Source organism: Protopterus annectens, chromosome 1.part1 (assembly GCF_019279795.1).
Source record: "Protopterus annectens isolate FY-2018-M chromosome 1.part1, PAN1.0, whole genome shotgun sequence".
Lineage (NCBI taxonomy): Eukaryota > Metazoa > Chordata > Ceratodontiformes > Protopteridae > Protopterus > Protopterus annectens.
This window is the reverse complement of record NC_056726.1, coordinates 543,154,081-543,171,001: the sequence shown is the minus strand read 5'-3', so window position 1 is coordinate 543,171,001 and position 16,921 is coordinate 543,154,081. Positions and strand designations below refer to the sequence as shown.

The 16,921-nt window shown below is 40.8% G+C and overlaps 1 protein-coding gene across 1 annotated transcript in view; it reads left to right on the top strand.

Annotated features, from left to right (window-relative positions):
• Positions 1-16,921, top strand: part of CTNND1 (catenin delta 1) — a gene marked incomplete in the record, with an annotated part of 1,335,518 nt that overhangs the window by 928,941 nt on the left and 389,656 nt on the right. The window contains 1 exon segment of the mRNA XM_044076626.1: positions 6,097-6,280. Within this exon segment, the coding sequence (XP_043932561.1) occupies positions 6,097-6,280 (184 nt within the window).

The window sequence follows — 16,921 nt, the reverse complement described above, 5'->3', positions numbered from 1 at the left end:
ATCGTTACTCATGCCAAATATTATAAACTGGACATTGTTTCCATGTTTAGATCTTCATCGGGGTAAGTACTAATGGATGTATTTCACTAAGTTGGCCTGCCAGTGTGATCAGCTAGTGTCTCTGGAGGGTCACTGATTTTATTTCATTTGGAGATGTAAAATGTTATGTACTTAAAGATTTCTGTAAAGAATTCAGTCTTCATTAATCATCCCATAGTTTGTTCCCATATGTGATGGAAAAGGTCTTGTTGCTCCATGACACTTGCATGGTCTAATTGGAGATGGAAAAATGTGCAAGGAAATATGGGTAGATGGAGTGCAAGAATAGCCTGCGAAAGTTTTGTCTGCCAGGCAGTAAGTACATGCAAGGGCTTGTCCGAGTCTTGAATAGCTGTAGATGATATAAAGTGTAGAGGTTTAGTTTCTCTGTGAATGTAGGAATTTTCTTTTTCTATAACTATGCTGGAACATTGGCTGTTATAAACTGTCTATTGCCTTTTCTGTTGCCTTTTATGGCTGAGAGATTCAGGAAAGATCTCTTCCTTTACAAATTTAACAAATGAAAAGCTAGCACTGCGGAAATGCAGTAATTTTCAGTTTAAGGACAAGGCAGTAACCAACCATTGTCGTTATTTGTGTATCTGTATGTGTACATCCAGCTAAAAACCTTTGATCCGAAGAACAGTAGACAAGTATAACTGGTTCTTTCGGAATATTCTGTAGATTCATTAAAATACTGAGCTTTGTTAGTGCATGTGTCTTCACACAACAGCTGTTTATATCTTTCATTTATTCTGGCCCACCAGAAGCTGTAAAAGCTAGTGCGAATGTCTGATACTACAAGTTAGGCTAAATCCTTGCTGGCTCAGACTTGTGAGTGATCAGTCACAGCTGAGTGGGCAGCTCATACATAAAAGGTGAAAGCTTTAAAAGTCTGGCTGACTGTGAGTGGGAAAAATGTTTAAAAAAAAAAAAAAAAGGTTAATCTCTTACAAAACCAATCAATTTTGCCATACGTGTGAGAAAATGCTTTAACCCTGAAGAAATCTCAAAAAGGGTGTAGCTTAGAATAACTTCATAAGTAAATTGAGATATGCATTTGCATTAAGTGAATTGAGACAGGCACGTGAAAGCAAGGAAAGGATAGAACAGGTATGCATTGATGTGGGAAAATGACAGAAGAATCAGGTTGTCATTATGACCACCTTTGTTCTAGTTTGGATTAGAACAGATGCAAGTACCCTCCACTTCAATTATACAAGCGTAGTACTCTGAGGTTAGTATTTTTCTTATCAGTTGTGCCCTAGATGGTATTTACCCACTGGCGTGTTGATAGAACGTCTGGACATGTTCTTGGCAAAACTGTAATGACTGTTGCATGTCACTAGAATGTTGATTAGAGTAATCATGTCTTGGTGACGGCGCTTGTATTTTGTTACTGGTGGACCTGACAATGGTGATGCAGGTCCTCCTGTAAAAGACCACGGAGGTGCAGCAAGATGCATGCTGAATTAGTTTTGTGCTTGTAAATAAGGAGCAGTATTCTACTCCAGGTTGCATGGTATAGAAGGGTGGAGGCTTGACTACAACCCACATAACTTAAGATCCGTTAATGGCTTGGGTGCTTGAGGAGCTTTGTTTGTGAAAAGTGGTAACATCTGTTGTCTTAGTAAGGGGAAAGAGGTTTAGGAACTTCTACTTATGACCAGGTTCTTCCCAGTGGAAAAAGTTTGTTTTCTTGTCACAAGCAGGCTGCTGCTTGAGCTAAGACTGGTGGTGAGAGGGTGGCTTAATTGGGTGCATTATTGTGTAGTTGAGCAAAACATAGCACATGCTCATGGTCCCCATTGTTTCCCCTTCTCCTTTCTTAATTCCCACACAACCTCTGATGCCTGCTGTCCGATTCTTAATCAGATTAATGCGGAAGCCATGATGATAACATAAAGGCTGGTAAGGCCATATGTTTGATAGGTTACCTGGGTTGCAGGACTTCATCATTATGTACAAATTGCAAAACTGAATCAATCCAAGGACCAGTTACACTTTGACAGCACCCACCCTCAGGACAAAACCATTTTGGCTGGGGGAGAATTTATGGATACCCATACAGTTGCTTAGGTTCCTCTTCAAGGTAGCTAAGGTATTCTTCTGTTTTAATATGTATAGGTAATTTATTTACCAGCTAAGGAAGCATTGGGAAGTGAATTTGGAATACTAGCAGTAGTTTTTGCTGATGGAAGTTTAGATCCATTGTGCAGGTATTCATGGAATCATTCATTTTAGGGAAGTGAGGGAGGGATTCATTATGCCCTGAAAATCCAGACACAAGTCACCATGTTGGAGTCTTGTAAGATGCAAAGGTCATGGGTAGAAGTATAAACCAATTTTATTTGTCTTTAGACCAGTATTTGTTGGCCTTTGTTTACTAGGAAATTCCGACACGGTAAAGCCCCTTTTTGGTGGTAGCCCAGGGAGAAAAGATCCACATTACATGCATTCATACCACTCAACCTATTAGAGCCAGAAATGTGGACAAAGCCATAAATAATTGGGGGACAAAGTGCCAAAAATAGGGACAGTTTTGTTAAATATTGCCCTTACAAACTTAGAAAATGGATACAGTAACAGGTTTTGCATTAACATGCATTTTTCTAAAGGATATGAAGTCTGAAACCAACATCTGTCATTTTCTTTATTTTTTCGTAATTTGCCAGAAAACCACAATTTCATGAAAAACAGACCAAAAATATGATGCATAAATCTAGATATTCAGCAAAAATCTGTACAGTTGAGAGGTATGCATGCATTTGAATGAACTAACAGTAAAAATATATTGGAAGCACGCAGGATTATAAACTCAGCAGGTGGTTGCCATGTTATGTACACTGTGTAGTACTTCATGTTAAGTCCGGGCATGTCTATAGAACTTGGTATATACAGCATGTAAAACTCACATCAGTAGAACTTTCAGCATTATTTTAGTGAATGTAGTACTACCACTGTAATATTAGCACATAGCAAATAATGGACTTTTTTTCCAAGCAGTTAAATATTCTTGAGACCCTTAACTAGGAGAGCACTGCAGTAGAATTGCAAGAATTTAGTGACGTTTGATTACATGAGGCAGGGAACTATCACTGGGTTGGTACAAGGGCAGCACTGTTATGCTATGTATGCTTTTGTTAAGGATGCAAGTTGTGAATGAGTTAAGATTTAGAATAAAAAGGTGTCTTGGTAATGGGACTGTTACAAGTGTAGGAACATTTGCTTGAGAAGCACATATTTAAAGAAATTTTAAATTGTAGATAAGTTGAAATTTCTGATATCTGCTAGGATATAGTTGCATGATTTAGCAGCAGACTGTAGGCTGTCACCGTTATGACTTAAGTTTTGAGCAAGTACTAAGTGAGTGTAGATGTCTGGTAGGTATATCAGTTTTAATAACTTGATGGTGGCAGAATGCTTCTCTGGGGTATAGAGGGTGTTGTGGGACAGTCTTAACATGAGAGAAGGCTAGTAGGTTAGATAGCGCCAAGTTAAGGGAGTGAGTTGCCACACAGTATATTTGGTTAATGTAGTTGCTTGCAAACTTTGCAATTTCATTTGTTCCCATCTGGAACCTCTGAGGTTTTCTAGTTGCCCAAACCAAAGTGTAAAAAAGTCTGGTAGAAATCATTCCATAAAAACTGCAAGTGTGATCCAACAAAGCTGGAGTCTTCCCTGTGTAATGCCTTTAGTCTCCTGTAGGAGACCCATGGGATGTATTACTTCAGCTACATGACTTCTGAATGCCCACGACTTTTAAGTCTTTGTGGGTGCATACAGGCCAATAAAACCAAATCCCATACATGCCAAAAGGAGCATTGTGTTCTATAGCTGGTCTGAGGGCCATGTATATAGGAGTGGTAATCTCAGATCTATGTGAGATGCCTTTGGATACTAGTGTCATATTGGATTGTCTTGCTTGTTAAGGACAGAGTTGTATGCAAACTTACCAATATCTCTGCCTGTCTGGAGTAGGGTGCCATTTTTTCTGCGGGTAATGGAATTTATTTTTCTCAAATAAAACTGTACTCCACTTGTCCCCATTTAAATTGGGGCCACTGTTGGTACACCAGTGATTGTATGATCTAGTTGTCTTTTCTAACATTGCTATATTTGAAGTTGATTGAACTACAATGCTAGCTTGGTCGTCATACTAACACTTATTAGTTAAAGGTCTATGTTTGCAGCTTGAAGATCAGGGAAATCAGGACTGAGCAAGATGGGGGTCCCAGCATACAGCCCTGAAGTCCACCACCAGTTGTTTTCTGAGCAGAGTCCTGCTACTTTAGGTGTTGTCAACCAATGAGTTCATCATCCACTTAATATAAGCATCAGTGCTGAAGTTTTTGAAGTTTACAGTACATGCAAGCGGGAGAGTGATTACTTTTTCTAGGTATAATGTGTGGATAGGATGGCCTCCATTCACAGCTTCTTTGACCCTTTTCAGAATAAGCTAATTTAGTTATGATCTACCCTTGACAAACCTAAATTGATCTGTATCTAGGACAATAAGGGTTTTAATGTCCTTTTTTTAAGAAATCTGTTCTGATGTGTTTCATGGGGTAACATATTAGGCTTGTTAAATTGATGGCTCTAAAGTTTCTGTTTCACTGTTTACCCCTGCTGCAATTCATCAGCCCTCTTTCACCCAGTTGACTCATTTTATCCTCTGAGGGCAAGAGTTGAGAGTGGGCCATCATTTAAGTAGCCATTTAATGTGGTTTGAAAGTTTGTTTTGAAGCCCTAAAATCCCTTTTCACACACTAAGTAAGGAAAATGAATAATGAAGTAGGTTTTCGGTGATGGACATTACCTCACTTCCATAAAGGAAGTTGCCTATCAACTTTGAAGTGTGCAAGAGGAATGACATTTGGCCTGTGTGCCCATGAATGTATGCATCCCCCCATCCATGGGAAAAGGTGAGTGGGCCCCGCCCCTTGACATCTCCCTCCCTGTCTGGCTTTTCTAGTGCTGGGGCTGTTAATTGAACCCCAGTCACCTAGATCATAGTCAGAGCTTCATTCTTGAGTATTAGTGCATCAGGGTTTATGGAGCTGCAGTTATCTGGGTCTGAGGTAGGGCTGTCCTTTTGCAGGAGCATCACAGCAGGCTTTTACAAGCTTCAGGGACTCACCTTGGGAAGTATTTAAGTTGGAGTTTTTTAGGACCGGTACAAACGGGACAAGTTTGGCAATCTCTCTAAAGCAATCTGGTTCATCAGGGTCAATGGATGTGATACTTTTTGGCTCTGGAGAGTGCAGTTTAGATTTGCTGATTGGTAGTCTCAGGATGAGGCAAGAACTCTGGGGTATGTGGAACTTCAGTAACTAGATGTGACCAGGACCAATTTGTTTGCTGGTATGTTAGCAGTATCCTTCAGGTTGGATTAGTTGGTCACTAACTATTCCAATCCGAAGGACTAGTTAATGTCCTTATTAATTAGTTGAAAGCATTTTGAGTTTTTCTTAGTTTTCTAATGTAGTTAAGAGTTTTTAATTATTTTAAGTTTCAGCTGTTTTTAGTTTGACTTGATTTTCAAGAGGGAGCTTCCATCCTTTACTGATTCAAAGGTGGTCTTTTGCATGGGTAGATTGTGATTTGTTGTAAGCAAGGCATTTTGGAATTTTTCTTTTAATTAATTTAATGTGAGTGCTAATTATTCCACCAGTTTAGTGGGACACCTAACGGAAAAAGGTTTCATTATCTGGGGAGAGAGGGAGACTTTTGGTTGAGATTGTATGGTGAGCAGGAGATATGATGTGTTAACCGAATCCCATATATCAAATAAGTTGAGTGTTGCTCAGTTTCATCTTTTTGTTCATCAAAGAGGGTTACTGTCTGCAGTATGAAATTTCTCTGCAATGTGGTTGCTGGAAGCTGTTTCCATATGAATCGCTTCATTTAGAATTTTTTATCTTGTGCAAGTCAACAGAGGGGCTTCTGTCCTCCACTGTTTTTTATTCCTGTGATATGCATACTTATGAATTGCTACGCGCACTTGCATTTATTTTGACACGTTTATTGCATGTGGTCTTGTTGTTTTTTTTATAGGCACACTGTGGAATTTGTCTTCTCATGACTCTATCAAAATGGAAATAGTGGATCATGCCCTGAACTCCTTGGTGAATGAAGTGATCATTCCACACTCAGGCTGGGAACGGGAGCCCAATGAAGATTCAAAACCACGGCATGTTGAATGGGAGCCTGTCCTGACCAACACAGCTGGTTGCCTGAGGTCTGTATGGGCGATGGGTTCTTGAAGGAATGCTTTTTTCAGACTGTACCTGTTCAGTACTGATAGCGAACAATCATCTGAAGTTCTTCAGTATGTGTGCATTACGTGAAATACAGTACAAGGGCATGTAAAAATACAAAAGTGAGCCTTTCTAAAGAAGAATCACTTAACTGTATACAAAGGTTTAACTACTCATTTAGTTTTGGGCTGTATTGCCACAATTTCTAAAAATGGCTAGGCCTTACAGTAAGAAGGATGTTAAGCTAATGGGAATAACTGACGCTTAGATGTAGTCTGTAGAATGAGTTTAGTGGAGAAATCAAATGCACGTCAGCCACAAAATGTATTTAATGAAGTTAACACACGAGATTGCCTTCTGTTAAGGTTCAGCTTCTCATCCATAATGTAATAACACAGAACTGGTGATGTAAAACAGGTAGGCATCTTTGGTCACCAGCAGTAAAACTGTTTGGAAGTCAAATTTATCAGGCTACTTGGTCCCTCTTCTTTCACATACACTCCCTGCTTCTTACTTCCTCTCTGGATTTTTTAGGCTATGAAGAAAATATAGCAGTGCAAAATGGTGCTACTGTGCAGTTTTTTTAAACTTGCAGCTTTCATTCTTCAATAGCAGGGAAGAAATGTTGATCCTGTTACTGAAATACAGTAAAGAACTTTGCACTTCCCATTAAAGGTCATTTTATTACAGCATTATTTGTCCACAGATTGTCTATAGTGCTTCCTTGGGTATTCGTATCACAGCATTGTGGTCCTCAATGTGCACATTTTACAAACGCTCTAAACTGAGCATGGCTTCATAATTCAAAACTTGCTTCAGGACCACTGTGATTAAATAAATGTTCATATGAGACTACTTGAGACCCAACTAGGGATTATGTCCTGCAGCAGGAGCTCAACAGCTTCAAATATCATTGTGGGAGGGGGGGGGGGGCAGGACATTATTGGTTGTAGGGTTGGTAATAAGCATCCTGGGAAAATTGTGACTTTACTGGTTGTGCTGCTTCACTTAGACCCAACATTAACGTTTGTCATACTTCACTGTTACAATATTCAGTCTTGGGATTTCCTGCCCTGTGAAAACCAAGGCTGGCCTAAAGTCTTTCACTTTTCCCAGGCCCAGTAGATGCCCTCCTTCCAATGTCAGAGCATCAAGTTGTAAAGAGTTGTCAGATGAGTTTCTTGATATTTGAGTCTGGTCCGTCAGCATCTTACAAGTACATTGGTATGTCTGAGGCCAGAAGACATGTCAAAGCTAAGTAGTACCCTGTTTGTGAGGGATGGGGGAGGGAGAATTGAGTCTAGACTGAAGTTTGGTAGAGGTCAGATAAGTGTTCTGTTTGTGTAGTGTGTGGGGAAATCAGTCTGACTGGGATTTCCACTTCCTCTCATTCTATCTGGGTCCGGAGCACACCGTGCACAATTGTCCCTAGTGTGCTTATTCCAATACTCAGATGATTTGTGGTAAGGGTACATCTTTGCAAAAGTATTTAGATCAGTGTTGTGTTTTCGTCACCTATGTCTGTTATGGCAGCTGGCAAGACCCCCTGTCATTCTGATGATTAAAACGAAGAAGTGTTTTAGTGACGAGTGCTGGGGAAGTGGATGTCGCTTGTTCTGCTTCCGTCATCCCTTGCAAATTCCAGATGGTCAAAGGAGGTGAAGGTCTTCCATAGCCTCCCTCTGACAACCTCCATGTTGCAGAGGTCTTTTGAGACCCCTTGGGGGGGGGGGGGGCAGTCACTTCTGCTGTGCTGCCAGTATCCACTCGGACCAAGTTAAAGGCTTCAGTAGAGTCTGAGGGGGCGATGCCTATATCTACATTTGAGGAGAGATGAAAGGACTGGATATCTTCAGCAGCCCGCCTACTACTTGAGATTCTGCTACCCAATTCCTCACAAAAGTTTAGGCCCAAGCCACCAAAGACTAAGCCTGTTGGCTTGTTCTGAACACCGACTCTTGAGCCTCAGCCCTACAGTTCGCATTTGTACCTGTAGGACAGGCTTGGACTTGTAGAGGATCTCATGGAATCCATGCAGTCCAAGCAATTAGACCCTGAAAAGCACCCTGCCTCAGGAATCTGTCCTTTTAAAGTAAGAGGAAGCCATTTCCACAGGAGTCTTCAGTTTTCTGTGACTCTGAGGACCAGATGGCATATGTAGACTAGATTTCTACAGGTTCATATGTCAGGTCCTGAGTCAAATGATAATCTTTTTCAGTGATGCACTTCATAAAATGAGTGTCATTCTGTTGGGGAGCTCAGGAATATCCTCAATCCAACAATAGATTTAAGTCTTCCTGGGCCCAAACCTGTCTCCATTCCACCAGTGTTGAACGTGATGGATGATATTCAGGACACTTCCTGTAGCCTAATTCCCAACCTCTCTTGCACCTAGGAGGCTAGTGCTGTAAACGAGTCCAATGAGCAGTTGTATAGGAATCCAGTGGTGGATCCTTGGAGTGGTGTTCTCGGAATCCAAGGGAACCAAGGACTGCACTTCAAAAAAAAAAAAACACCCTTGTCAAATGAGTAAGGCCTTTAGTAAATTTAAACTAAGCACTTCAGCTGCCCTGGCACTGAGCCTTGAATTGGCAGTTTTACATTATTGAATAACAGGCGACTATTTTGGATCAGATGAAAAATAAGGTTGAGAATGTAAGATGATACTGCCTAAAAGGTTCCTGCATCTGTGCAACACCAGTTCCCAGGTTGCCAAGCACTCATTAGATGAGGCTTTGGAGGTTATTTTTTTAAAACACCTGTATTAAATTTTCACTTGACTATAGGCACTCATGCATTAATAGAAAAGTATTAATATTTTCATTTACGTGTGTTGTCACTTGTTTTCTCTCGTCATTCACCATTATATTAATAGCTTATTTCCTGCCTTCCCTTAAACCTTCCTCCTCCTGAGCATTATTCTGCATATATTCCCACAATTTTCATTTATTTCTTTGTAATTTACCCATTTCCTTTTCTAAAAAATCCACTTTAGTTTTTTTTTCTTACAATATTCAGTGCTTCAGTTGGGTTAGATTTTGATTTCCATTTCTTAGTAATTGCTTTTTTGGTAGCTATTAGCATTAGTTTAAGGCAGTACTATGTATAGGCTATTCATATCCTGTGCCCTGACTTAAAAGTACTCTTTAGTTGCAACCATTTGCTCCCCCCATTTCTGACAGTACTGTGTAGGACTTTTTAAAAGTTGCCAAGTCATGGTGCACTCTAGTGGTTTTGGTGCTTTGGAATCAAACAGGGCAGCTGCCAAAGGGCAAGATGTTAGGCATGCCCTGGCTTGGTGAACAATAACTGCCAAAGCATACTAAAGCTGAAATCTGATGTCTCTTGGACACCAAGCTCAAAGTGTATTTAAGAACCTGAAGGAGAAGGCAAAGACCATACAGACAGTGAACGACTTTCTGTTGATTCTCATGCTTAAGTTCAACAGAAATTACCCCATTTAAGACATTATCCTTTTCAGCCTCCCAGACCAAGACCAGAAATGGGAAATTGTGCAGCAGAAAGGGGCAAGCCATCCACAAGACTGAGCCTGTTGGGTCTTTGCCCCAGGGACACAACAGGGAGCAGGTCTTGCTCAAGACCACCTCTGTGCCCCCCAAGAAAATCCCACCTCTAGCTCCTGGAAAGTTGTTGGAGAGCAGACTGTTCCATTTCTGCAACATCTGGGAAAAGATTACCCAGGATAAGATTGATCTTAAACTTAGGTTACAGAATGTCGAACGTTCCTTCCATTTTAAAACCCTCAACCAGTTGAGGCACAGGCTCAATTTCTGGATCCATGCAGAGGGATACTTAGAAACAGTTCAGGGAAAAAAAAGGGGGGGGGGGGCAAAGTTTTACTAAAGGCAGCTTCTGGTCCACAGAAAAACTTTTGGAGCCTATGTTAGACCTCTCAAAACTAAACCAATTCCTACTTGTTTTATATTTAAAATGTTCTCACTCCAGAAGCTACCCGTCATTGATTCTGGTCCATCCACTCATGATATTGGATCTGAAGTATGCCTACCTCCATATCCATGTAGCAGAGGACCACAGTAGGCTCGTTTGCTTTAAGGTGAGGGTTCTCGCCTTGGCATATCCACTTCTTCCTGAGTCTTTACCAAATGCCTGGCTCCAGTGATAGCCCACTGCTGGACATAGGGCATCCATCTTTAGATTGCTGTATTCAGACAGCTTCCCTGGAGGAGCAGAAAGCATTCCTCTAACTGACAGTTTCTCTTCTAGGTTTTGCCCTTAGCCTACAAAAATCTTTTCTGCAAACCTCCACAAGGTGACCTTTCTCAGTGCAGTTGGATGCCAGGGAACATAAGGTGTACCCTTCTACAAGACAAAAGTCCTGTTCCTTTGGGGTATTGGGGGGTAAAATCAGTCTGCCAGAGAAGTCCTCAAGGTTTTTGGGTTTATGGCTTCTTGCACTCAAATGATACCACTGCATTTTCCTGATATGAGCCTAGCTAAGGGTACCTCAAGAACATCTGGTGCTAGCACTCCTTTTAAATTCTGGTTCCTCTTCTGCCATACATCAGAAAGAAACTAATCTGGTCAATTCAAGTATGGCACAGAAACTGGGAAATTCCTTTCTGGATACAGGCAAGCACCCAGATTCTTGCCATTGATGTCTCGGGCCTGACCTCTGGTACCCATTTAAGAGCAATGACTGCAGATCAGCAGGGAAAGAGCTTTTAAGACTAAACAATTCCGCTTAAAAGAAGTGGCAGTACAAAACACTAATGGCTTTTAAGACAAAGCGGAAACCAGGGTCACCGTTTGCAAGGATAGTACCACAGTAATGTGGTATGTAAACAATGAGGTACTCTCTTCAAATCTGATGGTCTTGTAACCGAGAATTGGCTCTTGGAATGGGACTGACCCTCTTGGCCGAATGTCTACTAGGAAGGGTACTGGGCAGGTTCATTCAGTATTTCAGAATTAGATCCTCATGAGTGAATGCTCAAAGGTGGAGTTTTCCCCCTATCATACAGGGAGGTGTGCCAGAAGGTTAGACCTCTCTGCCTCCAACTAGAACAGGCAACCCCAAGTACTCCAAGTGCCCTGCTTAAGGGGGTCTGGAGAGCAGACGCTTTCTCCTTCCCATGGGCAAGTGCTTTTTCTCCCTGCCTTTCCTGTCCTACCCATCTTTCCCAGTTTACTTCAAAAAATCAGAGGCTGGACCAAGGGTAATCCTAGTCACCCTTTGCCCCGTACAGTACTGGTTTTTCCATCTTCAGCGTGACTGGGGAAGAAACATGGATGCTGTCTCTAAAAGCTGATTTTCTAACCCAGAGGAAGAAAGCCACTCTCTACCCCTATTTTGAATTGTGACGGTCAGGGAGCATATGATGGAATACTTGTACCATCCAGATTCCTCTTCTCTGAGGATGTCTTGCATATCCTTGGGGAAGTTTGGAGACCAAATACCAAAAAATCATACACTTCAGAATGGTTAAGATTCACTCATTGGTGCATAGCCAAAGAACTTCAGCTGTTGCATGCCAGGCTGCCATAGGTCTTGTGCCATATAACAGCTGTACAACTCAGATTTATCTTGTGCAGGTTCATCCTGTGCTTTTGCTTAAATACATGCTTCTTCCATCTCAGCTTGTTTGCCTGTACACCCCAAATCTTTTATCACACAATATAAGTTTAAGGACATCATTTGAGCCGATCAGGAGGGATCCCTGTGTCTCCCTGGGACCTAAATATTTGTCCTAGAAAAACTAGCACTGCCTTCTTTGAGCCTGCAGCCTCTGTAGGTATAAAACATTTACATGGAAGTCTGCTCTCCTTGTAGCCCTCCCCTTTGCCAGAGGATTCTGAGTTTCTGGACTTTATGTATATAGAATATCTTAACTTCCAAAAAGGTAGGGTTTTTTCTCCTGTGTACCATTTCTTCTATACTCCTAAAGGTGGTATGTGAGCTTTCATTGAATCAGTCTTGTTAACCTTCCTGTCTTCACCAATCCCCAAGGGGGGAAGGAACATTGTTTTCACTAGAAGTGCATAGACGGCTTGGTCTACTTCTGTAAATAAAAAACTGGGCATTTGGTCAACTGTTTGTGGCATTTGAAAAATAAAATGTCTAACAAGCCGTCTCTTAAGTGCAGTGCCATCTGCCTTGCCTTTTGTTACAAATGTCATGTAAGTTCATTGCCAGACAGGATCAGGGCTCTCTCGCCAGTATGGCTGTGGCGGCTACCACTGCCGCCTTCAGAGAGTGCTTACTCATCCCGTCCTAGAAGCAGTTACATGACCCTCAATACGTACCTTCTCAAAACGGTATAGTCTGGCAGCTGCTGCTTCTATGACTAGCGTAGGGTTTGCTTCAGCCATTCTGCAAGGGCTTATTTCCCCTGTCCCTTCAGCTGTTCACCCACGTTAACATTGAGTACTATAGCAGCAAGTTATGATGAACATTCTGCAGTAATGTAGGTACTTAATGTAAATGTAGATGTTTGTGTAATTTCAATTAAACGGGACCTATTCCTTCTCCTTACTCACTTTCTTCTCATCCAGGTTTGGGATGGGTACCTTCCTTTATTTAAGACCTTTTCCCCAACCCCAGTTAAGTCCACTCTTCATAATTCCAGGTTGTTCCAGTGACACTTCTCAGCAAGTCATGCTCCTGGCTATTCTGAGGGATGGGTCTCTGGTCAGGGGTAAGAAAGACCTGAGAAATGGTGCTGTTGACCCTTTATACCCGTGACATCCTGACCATATGAGTAGAAGCCTGGTGGGGGGAGGAAGAAGTCTCTATGTAGGCTGGCCTCTGTCTTCCAAGTGGCAAAAATTCCTTGGAATGATTACTACAATAGTGAAGATTTTCCATCTGCATTTATGGTACCACACAACTGTCATTTTTTCCTTTTCTGGAGCTTGGACAGACTACCAGATGTTCTTGGCTGGAGTATATAACAAATGCAATTGCACTTTCAAGAGTTGCTTATGCCTTTATGGAAACAATTTTTTCTCCACTAATTTTATTTTGGTTAGACCTTAAATTTTTTTTTCAGCGCGATCTCTGATCCATGTACTCTTCACACAGTGTGCGTAAACTGTCACATCCGGCTAGAGCCTTGTCAGCTGAAGTTGGATTTGAAATGCCAGAAGTATTAAAAAGTCTGAATTTTTTTTGGGGGGAGAAGACTTTTTCTTCCTTGCCGCATCATCCTGCGGCACCCTACTTAATGCCCTGTGCCCTTTGCCAGGTCTACCACCCGCCTTCCAATCCACAGACTCCTCCAATAGGGATGGGACTAACATTGAACTTAATGGCATTCTGGGGGTCTGGCTGTCAATATATATTGAGTTTTTTTTCTTTTGGCCCTACCCCATTTCTCCCCTTTTCCTTTGTGGTTCTCATTTTGTAGAGTTGGGATGGGAGTATAGTTGGGACATGTGGTTTGACCTGCCTCTGCAGAATTTCAGCCATGGCCCTCCCATTCCCTCTTTGGACACGTCCCTAATAGTGTTCTCAGACTCCACCTAGGATAGTCATTGAAGGTTCCTACAGGACTGCCCTCCTCCCAGGGATGGTAACACACTCTCCTCCCTCCTGCTCTGTCACGTAAGCCACAAATCAAACCTCTGTCTACTGTGCCATAGCCAAGGCTTTTTATCCCTGTATGCCACTGGAGTGGCCTGCTGTTAGTAATTTTACATGCATTTCCATCCTCCACCTAGTCTCAGTTCTTTAATACCAATCCACATTTTTCACTGTGGTGGCATTTTCTCTGTAGGTGATTTTGTGTTCTTGCCACTGTCTGTTTATAGAATTTATTGACTTGGAAGTTTTGTCTGAGCAGAGCTCATTTTCAGGAGAGGCCCATGGAGAAATGTTCCAGCATTGGTGTAATGTACAGTACTGTCTGCAACAGTAAATACATATTACACCATTCATCACAGGTAATGCAGCATTCATATGCAGTTATACTATGAAGTGGCATAGTAATGAATATACCATACCGAAGCTCCGCACGGACGGCAAGTGCAGAGACCAATAACTAACCAAATGTTTAAAAACAGACAAGCCAGCACAATTATAGGAATCTCAGACTTTATTCTGGAATAAGAAAAGGCAGACCAGTTTCGGCCTAAAAAGCCTTTTTCAATGCCAAAAAATATTACCATATACCACAAAGTGCCCTTTATATGTATATTAGTAACATTCACCAATAGAAATTGAGACATTTAATAGGCAAACCCAAATCAAAGACCATACCAAGCTTGCCAAATATTAGACTTGTATATACAACACAACACATTTATAATGTGCATTTGGTGATATTCCTAATGATAGGAACTAAAAAATATACCGAACCCAATGTAAATAATGAAGAATAAAAAATGTATTAAAGATGTTCATTTAACCCTGGTGGAAAAAGGCCACCCAGTCTGATGATCCATGACCTTTTTTATCATTGAGAAGTTCATGCCATTTATTCTTAGAAATTTTTTTTCCTTTCAACCTGTCAATGATGGTAAAATGAAAGCAGGCTGTTTTATGAATTAGTGCGTTTATATAATGCATTAGTGGCAACCCTGTTTCTTACGTTACCCAAATGATCTGAAATATGCAACTTAAAAGATTTGGAAGTTTGTCTAATATAAAATGCAGAGCACTGACACTCTGCCAAATGAATGGCCCACTTGCTGCTGCAATTTGAAAGTGTCAATATTTCAAAGACCCGTGTTGTGTTTTTGCTAGAAAATTCCTTTGTCTTTTATACATATTTACAAAAAACACAATGTTCACAGGGAAAGCAACCAGATAATTTGGAGCCATCTAATATTTGTTGAACTTTATACTCAGGAGATGGGTGTTTTTTTTTTATAAAAGTTCAAATGCCCCCCTATAGTGACGCCCCTCCGATAAGAAAAAAGTACATCTATTGTCCAGTAATTCGGCTAATTGTTCATCGGATAGCAAAATGTCAGTGTCTTTGTACTAGATCAGTCAGCTGTTTGATATTCCTGCCGAATGTAGTAATAAATCGGACTTTTGATCCCCGAGTAGGTCTAGAACTCTTTTATATGTAATAATTCATCCCGAGGCATTTTGCTAACCAAACCACTAGTTTGTGATAACTGTTTAGCTGAATAGCCCCATTCTACAAACGTCTGAGTGAGATCTTCATTAAAATGTGTGAGATCTGACTCCTTTGTACATATCTGTTTAATCCGCATATATTGGGATTTAGGAATGTTTTTGATTATATGACCTGGATGACAGCTGGATGCATGTAGAAAAGAATTGGAGTGAAAGGGCTTCCTGTAGACTGTACTAGTTAGTGCCATCTTCTTTGTTAACCATAACATCCAAGAATGGAATACAGTTAACAAAATTAACAGTAAGTTGGATGCCCCATTTGTTGTTTAAATATTGTGCAAACTCCTCTAGATGTACTATATCTGATTGCCAAATCATGCAACAGTCACAGGTATCTCTGCCAGATATCAGTCTCCTCAATGAAAATGTTATGACTATTGTCATAGATCATAAGATGTTCCAGGTGACGCTTAAAAAGGTCTGCATAAATGGGGGCAAATACTGCCCCCATTGCTGTATCTTGCAATTGTAAGTAACATGTACCATTGAAAAAAAAAACACATTTTTAGTTAGTGCATGTTCCACAAGACAGAGAAGAAAAATATTAAATCCAGGGCTATATATGACCAATTCGGTGTGCCAAAATTCCAGTGCCATTAAACCTGCCCAATGGGGTTTGCTAATATAAAGAGAGGTTACATCTAATGTACACAAAAACCAACCATCTTCAATTTGTGAATCAGCAATAATCAAGAATTCAGTCGTATCCTTGATCCTAGCCGTAACTGCCTTTAATAAAGGTTTCAAATATTTGGTTAGATAGACGGAAATAGGCTCTGTTAGGGAACCCCTGCCTAACGCATTGGGTCTACCCAGTGGGTTATGGAGGTTTTTGTGTACTTTGGGAAGCAGATATAGGTGTTGGGGAGTAGGTTCACTTATCTTAAGATGGAAGCATGTTTTATCATCAGTGATGCCTTCCTTCACAGCCAAATCCCAAAAATTATCCATTTGGTTTTTAAAATGTGGCGTGGGATCTATAGACATATGTATAAAATCTGGCATCATTGAGTTGTTTGTTGGCCTCCATTTCATATTGGGACCAATCCATCACAACTATAGATCCCCTTTTGGTCTGCCTGTATGATAACTATATCCTTCCTGTTCTTAAGTTTCTTTAATGCCTCCCTCTGATGAATTTAAGTTGTTATTAAGCATACTCTCATGTGAGTCATCCCCAAAATGAAGCTCTCTGAGAATACATTTCTGGTAGATCTCTACATGTTTATTCATTGGTGGTATGAAGGTGGAAGGATGGAATTTGAAATTTGACTCTTGTTGGTTCATTGTGGTTTTCTGAATCCCTGAAAAATAACTTTAAATTTAGTAGCCTACAAAAAGACAAGTCATGTACAAACTTGCTCTCTGATGCCAAAAAGCCAGGTGTAAAGTTTAATCCTTTATTTAACAAATTGTATTTTGTTTCAGATAAAACAGAAGATATGTTCAAGACATTGTTTGAACCTGTTTCAGTTCCAATAGTTGTAGCATGGTT